The 10,543-nt window shown below is 42.9% G+C and overlaps 1 protein-coding gene across 1 annotated transcript; it reads left to right on the top strand.

The window, feature by feature from the left end:
• Positions 1-7,398: 7,398 nt before the first annotated feature.
• On the top strand, positions 7,399-10,075 carry LOC138195917 (protein ABHD15). The gene is made up of 3 exons (XM_069145566.1): positions 7,399-8,201; positions 8,936-9,165; positions 9,259-10,075. Exons 1-3 carry the CDS (start codon positions 7,470-7,472, stop codon positions 9,953-9,955), a joined length of 1,659 nt encoding a protein of 552 aa, XP_069001667.1. The 5' UTR covers positions 7,399-7,469; the 3' UTR covers positions 9,956-10,075.
• Positions 10,076-10,543: the final 468 nt, after the last annotated feature.

A 10,543-nucleotide genomic window follows, 5' to 3' on the forward strand; every position in this document is an offset into this window, starting at 1 on the left:
GGAATAGAGTAAGAAGAGTGTACACAGGGAAAGCAGCGGATGGTAACGTCCTAGGCTACGGTACAGCAGAACTAAATGCCCAGATACAACCTGTGTATGACAGCATGACCGAAGTATTCCGACGGAGACCAGACTACGCTAAAATAGCACAGTGTAGACAAAAAGAAGGAGAGGACGTACATGAATACAGGACAAGACTGGAGGGAGTATTCAGACAGAACAGCGGACTACACGACGACGGTAATCCAGATGGCCCATATCAACAACAACTAAAACAGGCTCTGATGTCAGGCCTCCACCAGAGCATAGCTGACTTTATCAAAAAACACAATGTTAACCACCCGACAGACGGACTCGTCCCGTGTATGAACTGGGCTCAACACGCCCAAAGTATTATAAAAAAGAAAAAGAAAAGGACAGCAGAAACAGCAGCCACATACTTATTAGACTATGAGGAACCATCACAAGTCTTTTTCCTCGGCCCGCCCAGAGGCAGGGGGCGTGGAGGAAGGGGGAGAGGCAGAGGCAGAGGAGGATGGGCTCCACTGCGCTACCCCGGAGACAGGGATGACAGTTGTTGGAGGTGTGGCAAAAAAGGACACTATGCACGAGACTGCATAGCAGAAGACAACTCTGACCAACATGACGAAGAATACAAACAACCACCCTCACATAACCCATTTCGCAATAAATGACTAGAGAAGGAAAAAGGAGGAAAGGATCAAAGTAGTGTGGACGAGACACCCATACTAGATCTTACAGAAGTATTATTAAATTTCTCGGGAGATCATGAAAAACCCACAAGAGAATTGGAAGTAAACGGAAAACCCATCACATTTTTATGTGATTCAGGTGCAGACAAAACAGTTTTAAAACAACACGTGCCTGGTTTAACACCATCAAATGGACGGATTTTTGTGAAATCCGCAAATGGACAGCTTAACTGTCATCGCACGTCCAAACCGGTATGGATACGAGACTCACAATCAGGAGAGGAAACCCGAAGTTCAGTGGTAATCTGTCCTGAGTGTCCAGTCAACCTGTTAGGGAGAGACTTACTCTTAGCTATGAAAATATCTATAGTTCCTACCTCTAAAGGAATGGTCGCAGTGGGGAAAGGGGAGGCTGTCGACACACTAGTGGTGCAGAATCATAGCGAACCTTGTTACTACTGGTCCCTCGACATGCCTCAACCAGACCCCACTCACACTGGAGAACAACTCCTAAAGTTTGCAAGGAAAAAACAAACAGGCCAGTATCAAGAACAACATGCGGATCAGATGCATGTGACCCTGAGGTTTAAACATACCCCAGGACCAGATTTACTCTACAATGAAAAGGTTCAGAAACTAGGACCTCAGAGAATCACGTTAAAAACAATGTACACTGATGGAAAAGGAAAAACAGGATGTAGTGTTGTGCTATCCAAACCAGCCCAAGAGCTGTATTACAATTTTGGCATTGTACCACACGTGTCAATCACCAAACCAAGTAAAGCTGCGTGGAAAGAAATAGGTCCCTTCGTAACCAAAGGAGACAAACTCCAAACCTGGAAAAAAGATGAGTCTGGGTGGGAAGTAAACGAGACTGGAACCATGTACCGGAAAATCCTGAACTGGTTTTTACCGGTATCACCTCATGTGCACCTGTCTGCATACAAGGATGATATAGTTGAATGATATATAACTGATCTAAAGAACTATCCTGAATTGATGCAAGTCCCATCGTCATTCTGGTCAAAAGGGAAAACAGATGTAGGATTAATGACTACAGTAAAACCGGTAAAAATTAAAGCCAAAACAAATTATAGGCCAAGAGTGCGTCAATACCCATTAAAACTGGATGCTGAAAAAGGCATCAAACCAGTAATAAAAGACATGATAAGAGCAGGAATCTTAATAGAAGCCCCCGAAGCTACATGTAATACACCTATTTTTCCAGTTAAAAAGGCAGATTCAGACAACTGGAGGATGATTCAAGATTTAAGAGCGGTTAATGAAGCTGTTGAGAGTATGGCCCCATGTGTACCCGACCCACACACATTATTGAATCAGTTGAAAGCAGATAAAAAGGTGTTTACGGTAGTAGATCTAAGCAATGCATTTTTCTCCATCCCAGTGGACAAAGATTCACAGGGGTGGTTCGGGTTTACAATAGAAGGAAGAAAATATACGTACACCAGGCTCCCACAAGGGTACTGTGATAGCCCCACTATATTTTCAATGGCAATACAGAACTGCTTGGCAGATTTCCCTACACCTGAACATTCACAGGTGATAGTGTATGTCGATGACATATTGATTGCAGCAGACACCAAGGAACACTGCATACACACATCCATAGCATTGCTGAAACACCTCGCTCAAACAGGAAATAAGGCATCACTGTCTAAACTACAGTGGGTGCAAGAGGAAGTGACCTTTTTAGGTCATGTGGTCAGTGGTGACGGAAGACGCATACAAGAAGAAAGGAAACAAGCTATAACGCAGACACCAAAACCACAAACTAAACGACAAATGATGCAATTCCTTGGGTTATGTAACTACTGTAGATTATGGATCCCAAACTACGCAGAGCAGACTCAACCCCTGCTAGATCTCATCTATGCAAGTCCAATGAACCTCTCTGAAAAGATTAAATGGTCACTAGAAGGAGAAACAGCATTAGTAGCCCTTAAACAAGCATTAACCAGTGCCACGGTTCTGGGACTACCGGACTATGATAAACCTTTCACACAAACAGTGGACTGCAAAGGTCCGTTTATGACATCGGTACTGACACAAGAATATGGAGGAAAAATGAAGCCAGTAGCTTTCTACTCTAAAAGATTGGACCCAGTGGCGTGTGCACTACCCCCGTGTGTAAGAGCAGTATGCGCAGCAGCACAAGCCGTACAGTGCTCCGCGGAAGTGGTGTTGTTTCACCAATTAACACTGCTAGTCACACACGAGGTGGATGTTCTGATGACACAAACTAAAATGACATTCTTATCACCAGCAAGACATCTCGCTATAATATCGGTACTGCTATCACAGCCACACATAACTCTGAAGCGATGCACCACATTAAATCAGTGGATGATTGATAACGGAGTTAAGCCCCACGACAGCATATGGGGAACTGACGTACCAAAAGACCGTAAACTCTGGACTGATGCATCAAAAGTAATCCTCGCGGCCCTTCCCCAATTAGGAGTGGGAAAATTAATGTTACGTTTGGAAACTGTTGACTATAGATTCCAAGTGTGGGCAAATGCGTCTATAAAAGTAAATGAAGGCCAAAATAGAGAAATCATGGCACTCCGCCTCATGGTGCTCCAGAACAGGATGGTATTGGACCTCCTGACTGCATCTGAGGGAGGTGTCTGTGTGAAAATAGGAACTACATGTTGTACTTACATCCCTGACGAGGTTAACACCAACATATCCACTGCCATGAATGTCCTGAGACAAATGCAATCTGTTATGACCAAAGACCACCCTGGCATAGGCAGCTGGGATATGTACTCCTGGTTGACTACAGGCCCATGGTGGCATATGTTACTGAAGATATTCATGCCTGTACTCGCGGTGTTGATAATATTCTGTGTACTCATAAGTTGTGTTATTCCTTGCCTACGGTTGATGATACAGAAGATGGTGGCAAACACATTATTTAATTATGTGCTCCTACAGCAACATGAACGGGACCCCCCTGAAAATGAGTGAAATGATTCCAAGGTCTAAAATGATGCATACATTGAAAATGTGAAAACAAGTGATGTTATGTTGATGTCACAATGATCTAAGGAATTTACAAAATGACAAACAGGAGGGAATGTTAGGAAAAATAGTAACTCATTGTCAGTGTGTAAATTAAGTTACTGTTATGTGTGAAAAGTTTTCTTTAATCTATGTAGATAACTGTAGTTGAAAGGTCACTACTACATACACAAACCACGAGTTCCTCTCTTGCAACAAAGGAACTGACTCATCTAATTTAGCACACACTTTGATTAAAAGCAAACATACTCATATAGGGTGCAAAGGGCATTGAACCCCTATGCACTCACGTTACAGAACATGTGACCTTATCTATAGTAATGTAATCACGTGATGTTTTGTAACCCCATACGTACAATAAAAGGAGCAAAGAGGGAAGTCTGATTCGGAGTTGGCTGATGCCAGGTGAAGAGCTTACAACTCTAAGACCCTGCACGGACTTCCCTTGCTGCAAGTAAAACTCAGATTTGGGTCCAAGCCTTGTGTTTGTCTGACTGTGGGTTTGATTCTTATCCTATCAGCGCTATGTTATAGTTCTGAACCTAACATTTAGGCAAAGAAGAAAAGGCTGAACAGCTCTTATAGACAAAGATGCAAGAGCTGCCGTTTGTGGACCCTGAGGGGCTGCTGGTGGTCACAGCTTGTGTTGTGTAGAAACAGGATCCTTACATTATACCCGCCTGGTCCACAACCAATAGCTCCACATCAGGGGAGCAGCGAGACGCTGTGTAGGACACCAGAGTTATGTTCTTGTTGCCAGCTGTCAGGCCGGTGCCCACGGTCCCATTGCCTTGTCCGAGGCTGATGTGGTCCACGCCCGTCCCTTCAGCGCCACAGAGTTTTCAGAGCAGTTGGACTGCGGGCTGACTGAAGTCGGTCACCTTTGAGGAGGGGGAGGAAAGTAGATCAAATTGAAAACAACAACAACAACAACAGTGACTCAAACAACACGCACGATGATAAGGGGATGTAATGATCTCCAATGATTATTCATTGTCTTCACATTTATTGAAATGTAATTTCCGGACTCAAATTTGGCATCACCTTTTGTCGGGACAGTCAAATGCAGTACGACGTAATTAGCGTCTGCGCCTTTCGCTCCGATTCAACGTTGTCAACCTGATTTATTGTTGCGTGAAGTCAGGAAAGGAGCAGGCACGCTCGCATTCCTGGCTCTTGAAAAGGAGTTTGGCTGGTTGTTTATCTACGTAGTACACAGATAAAACAGTACAACCAGTAAACTAAAGTTGTGAAACCGGAGTATTGTGGCAGGACCTGTTGGACGTTGCAACAACCCAGCATAAAATAAAATAAAATAAAATAAAATAAAATAAAATAAAATAAAATAAGTGACGCATTAATGAATCCAGAATTGTAATCTTATAAAAAAAAAATATAAATTATTCTAAAATTGGACATTCTACATTAGTTTGTGTGCTTTAAAGATATTTTAGTAGTCTGTTGTACTTTGACTTGAATAAGTCTGAATGCAGGAGCAACACTGACTATAACTCTTGTGCCTTTGGTTAATATGTCAAACACATACTACATATACACAAAATGTCCGTAAACATTTGCTGATTGCACACAAATATTGATGCTGTTCCAAATTTGCACAGAACCAAAGGAAATACAATCAATGACATTCATCACAACATGAATGATGATGAAAATCATTATCTAGTGTTCTCAGGAAATCACAATTTTTTTTTTTTTTTTTTTTATCTTACAAAATACCATGAATAAAAGACAATTCTCGTTAGTATGTGTGGATTTACGCCCCGTGACAGTAGATGCTTTTCAAAACATTTATGAGGCAACAGAGCTGAATTTTAGCCTCTTCTGTGACTGTTGTGTTCAAACACACACGTGTCGAGTGGCTCAGTAAATAAAAGTCACAGTTTAGCTGATGGAAAAAAAAAAAAAAGATTTGTCTCTTCCTCTTGTTTTGCATTGTGGCTCCGGAAAGTCTCTTTGCCAAGCAGGCTCCGAAAAGTTTCTTCTGTTTTCTCTCTTATTTGCAAGTGATTCCTTATTGTTTTACTTTCTGTATCTAATTGACGAGTCATTTTTCTAACATTAGCAGATACGTTTATTTTCTCTGGTTCCCTCTCGTTAGCGCACAAGTCGTTTCAGTATATTCTGTGTGGGGGAAAAAACGGATTCATAAATGTGATGGTCTTTAACGCGCCTTATATTAACATGGGTATGAATGAGGACTGAGGGTAAAGGGAAAACATGCAGGTACTTCTCCTTCGAGGTTACTTTTAAGAAGAGGAGGTGGCGGAGCGCTCAGCTGTGTCTGAGTTCTTTCACTTTCATTTCTGGTGATGACCGGTGGTATGAACCTGTTTTGACAGTTACAGATCCTGACAGCTGATTGTGCTGCAGTACGTAAAGAGACCGGTAGAGGACAACGTCTCAAATAGTTTTACTTTCTTAAAAATCAGCTCGTCAGAGACCTGTAATTACACCAACCTGTAGGACGGGTACAAATAATGTTTGATTAAACTAAAAAATAAAAAATAAAAAATCCCATTACAGCCCACTCATAACTACATTTAGAATAGAAGACTTGTATAAATCAAGAAAGAAGTGAGCTACGTTTCAGCTTGTGTCTCATTTTGTTTGAGCATAGCCAGCAGTGACCTCTGCCTCATTTCAAAGAGAAAGCATTTTGTTGTGATTTATACGCTCCTTTTCATTTATATATATATACATACTGATTTATATATGTATTTATTTGATTTATATATATATACACTGATAATAATTAGAATCCAATAAAGGATTATTGGCCAATTTACTGCAAGTCATATGTTTGGTAAGGATCCCTCGGACTGGGATATTTTCTATATGAATTAAATGTTTGTAAAGAAATGAACTGAAGCAGATATTTCACAGCCAAACGATTAGCATTTTTTTCTAATATTTCTATTTTGCACATCTGGCACCATATGCGTCACCAACCAATTAACCAATCTTTAGGGTTCTTGTTTCCAGATAGTGGAGTAGTGTCGCAGTCAGGTATCACAATAAACAAACTACACACACAAAAAAAGGCCATTATTATACTATTATTAGATATTTCTATTGTTTTATTCACTCCGTATATAAAGCGTCCCCGACACTGTCCCCTTTTTTTTTTTATCAAACTTCAAATCGGAGTGAGAACATGAAATTTGTTTGGAAGTATGAAAATAAAAAAGTCAAAGAAAACTTTACGAGGACTGCTCTGTCAGCGATTCAAAATTGTGCTGGTATTCGCAGATAAACGGGTATTTAATGCAAAAGAAGTCATCAGACATGGAAAGAGGTCAAAGGCTAAAATCGCATAATATTAATGGAACAGATTTATGTGGTCTGTGTTTGCGCAGTTTCTATCCGAGCTTGTACTTGTAGTAAATGATTTACGGAGGGAGGAGGAGCAGCAGGAGTGGAGACAGTAACTTACCTTTCCCCCAGCTCTCTTTTTGGTGTCCCCGACAATCACTAAAGTGTTTTCTTTACTCCTCTTGACAAACTGGAGAAAGAAGGTGACTGTTCAGACCATCAGTCAACATGTCAGCCTGGACTTTCACACTAGTTCCTGAAACACCATGAATTTTTTTTTTTTTTTAGGTTTGATGATCCTGAAGAAAATCACAGTTAAACTACTAAAAGAAAACACAAAGATTCCCGTTTAACGACGATCACCCGTACTTAACAATGGCATCATTTGTGTGGGACTATTTGATCTTTTTGTTCCCGTCCCTGTTACTTTTCCTGCTCACTCTGGTTCTCCGCTGGCCCAGAGTACGTTGTTGGACGGGGCTGGCAGTCAGGGCTGCAGGCTGGAGACTCTGGGTCATTATTTGCCTGATCCTGGAGCTGCCGCTGAGTAAGGACACACAAACCCAGGAGGCCAAATCACCGGGGACAGATATTTCGTCAACTCAGACCTCGGATGGACCCAAGCTCATCTGCAAACCTACCGCCATGGCCAAACATTTGCTCCGTCACTGTGGCTCTCTGGCCGGGTCGAGGCTGGCCGCCTGGCCCAGAGGAGACCCCCACCTCCAGACTGTGTCCAGCCTGTTGTGTGGGCAACGTGGAGACACCACGCAGTTCACTAGAGAGCACGTGTTGATGAGAGACGGGGGGATCGTGGCTCTGGACTGGGCCGTGGAGACGAGGCTGGGTGAGGCGGTGACGAGGCACAGGTGGGAGGGGAGGCAACAGTTAGGGGGAAAGGCGCTGGGCTGCTTCACCTCGACGCCTCCCGTCCTCCTCCTCATCCCTCAGTCCTGGGGAGGAATGACGCCCCACTTGAAGGCGCTGTGCCACCAGGCCGTGCGTCAGGGCTTTCACGTGGTGGTGTTTCACCCTCGAGGCACAGCGAGGTGCCCGCTGACCACAGCGCGACTGACTGAGTTTGGAGACCCAGCTGATCTTGAACAGGTACAGAAAGAACATTCCCCCCCCCCCCCCCCAGAATTTACACAAGATGGCAGGTGTACACTTTTATGTTAGAGGGAAAGTTTTTTGTTTTTTTTAAATGTGATAAATTTATGTACAGAAAAAAACTTACATATTTCATTAATTAATTTTTTTTCCACTTTCAAACTATTGCAAATTGAATATCTTTGTTTTATCGACCTGCTGGAGTGACACATTTTGGCAATTTAAAGACAACTTTTCCTTCTAGGAAAGTGTGATTAACTTTTTCTTTTTTAAAAAAAAATATTTTGTGATATTACAGGAAAATAATCCAAAGAATCAAGTTTACTTAAAATAATTTTTAGTTTAATGCGGACATGCTAGTGGCTCTATAACTATAAATTTAGTAAAGTGGAACTGAACTAAACACGAAGGTCAGCAAATTAACACCGTTTCATATTCACCACAAATCTAAATTTTAGATCGTCAGCACAATATTTGCTAATAGTCATTAAATATACCAGATAAACCGAGACTGATGGGAAAGTCATTAGTTCTGCAGGTGTTTGGAGGAGGTGTTTGATCAAGCATTGGAAATACAGAAATGTTGACCTGTTGTTGACACTAGTTTATTAGGACTAATCCGCAGGGAAGCGTTAATGTCTGTCCAAGATGTCTCTGAAAAAAAAAACAGTTTTATACATTGTGGGGTTTGGTCTGGCATAAACGGTACTTTTGGTGTCGTTCGTTTTCAGGCGGTGGCTTACGTCCGTAGCCGCCACCCGTCCTCTGAGATGGTTGCAGTGAGTGAGGGTTCAGGCTCGGGGATCCTCCTCTCCTACCTGGGGGAGTGTGGATCGAGCACATACCTGACAGCGGCTGCAGCCATCTCGCCTGTGCTTCTGGGCCAACTGTGGTTCGAGACGGCCATGCCTCCCATATATCGCTGGTGGGCGTTATTCCACCGGAAAATGCAGCTCCACAGGTGAGAGGAAAAAAATAAATAAATACATTATTAGCGGTTGTAAAATCTACATAAATGTGATAATATTATTCTTTCTCATGGTTCTCCTATTAGATATGCAAGTTCCTTCAGAGGAGACCTGGATGTGGATCGGGCCCTCAGCTGCTCCTCCCTCAGGGACTTTGAGGAGACTCTTTTCTGCTCTTCAGCCCAGCTTCAGCAGGGCCCCTCTTCGGGATCTCACTCCCCGGGGGGCCTGGCCCCCTCAGTGGCCTGGGCACTGGGTGAAAGAGCTTACCCAGCCAAGGACTGGGAGAGCTACTGGGAGAAGAATGAACCGCTGAGAGATGCAGATGAGGTGGCAGTCCCTGTGCTCTGCATCTGCAGCAGCGACGACCCCCTCCTCCCGCCGGCCTCCACTTTGCCCCTTCCCCTTTTCCTGAGCAATCCTTACTTCCTCCTGGTGTCGACGGACAGAGGAGGACACTGCGGATTCACTCTGGAGGAGATGGAGGGAGGGAGCACAGGAAGCAAGGAGGCGGAGGAAGGCATCTGGAGTCATATCGCAGTGCTGGAGTACTTCAGAGTTGTGGCTGATTTCCTGAAAGGAGAGGAGAGGGATGGGGCAAGCTGGGGTGGTAAACTAGAAGAAAACAGTCAGGCGTGGCAGAGGAGCAGGGCCGGCAACATGGCCCCTCCTCGTAGGAGGAGACCCACCGTGATGAGGAGACCAAGACCACGGGCTCCTGAGCAGAGCTGTGTGGGTGCAGAGGAAGGGAACTTCACCTGGAAGAGGTCCTATACACGCTGAGGAGGAAGAGATGGTGCCCCGAGACTTTAATCAACTTTGGACAACTTGGGTTTTTCATTAACTCTGTGGAGTTTTAAGATGATGAAAGGGCAATGCTTTAAAAAAAAAAAAAAAAAAGTGTGTGTGTGTGTGTGGGGGGGGGGGGGGGGGGGGAGAGAGAGAGAGAGAGAGAGAGAGAGAGAGAAGAGAAACAGGTATTGGAAACAAACTGTCAAGTTAAAAAAAAAAAAAAAAAAAAAAAAAAAAAAAAAAAAATCCATATCAAAATACTTGTTGTCTTTACCAAGCAAAAGTTTGATTTATCAAGACAAAATCTTGCTCTTTACACAGGGCTTCCATTGTTTGAAATTCCATACAAAAAAAAAATCTTTAAATGTGTATTTCCAACATTTTTCTTTTCTTTTCTTGAAATCTCCATTTTTTTTTTTAATTTTTTATTTATTCCCATCCTAATATGTTACGTCTTAAAGCGACACATTTTCAGGTGCTGTAAGTGCTGGCTGCTTGAACGTACACAGAGTCCACAAAATACATTGTTATGCAACTTGAACAAGCAGTTTGAAGTCAAATACAAGTCTGCTTTTGTTT

The sequence above is a fragment of the Embiotoca jacksoni genome, unplaced genomic scaffold, assembly GCF_022577435.1.
Source record: "Embiotoca jacksoni isolate LCO1_2020_lvr unplaced genomic scaffold, fEmbJac1.0.p SCAF_13, whole genome shotgun sequence".
Classification (NCBI taxonomy): Eukaryota; Metazoa; Chordata; class Actinopteri; family Embiotocidae; genus Embiotoca; species Embiotoca jacksoni.

What these genes read in the sequence shown, in the direction of transcription:
- LOC138195917 (XM_069145566.1), top strand. Translation starts at nt 7,470, where the DNA reads ATGGCATCATTTGTGTGGGACTATTTGATCTTTTTGTTCCCGTCCCTG. An exon ending in ACCCAGCTGATCTTGAACAG is followed by an intron (nt 8,202 to 8,935) that starts GTACAGAAAGAA and finishes GTTCGTTTTCAG; the next exon opens with GCGGTGGCTTACGTCCGTAG. An exon ending in CGGAAAATGCAGCTCCACAG is followed by an intron (nt 9,166 to 9,258) that starts GTGAGAGGAAAA and finishes TTCTCCTATTAG; the next exon opens with ATATGCAAGTTCCTTCAGAG.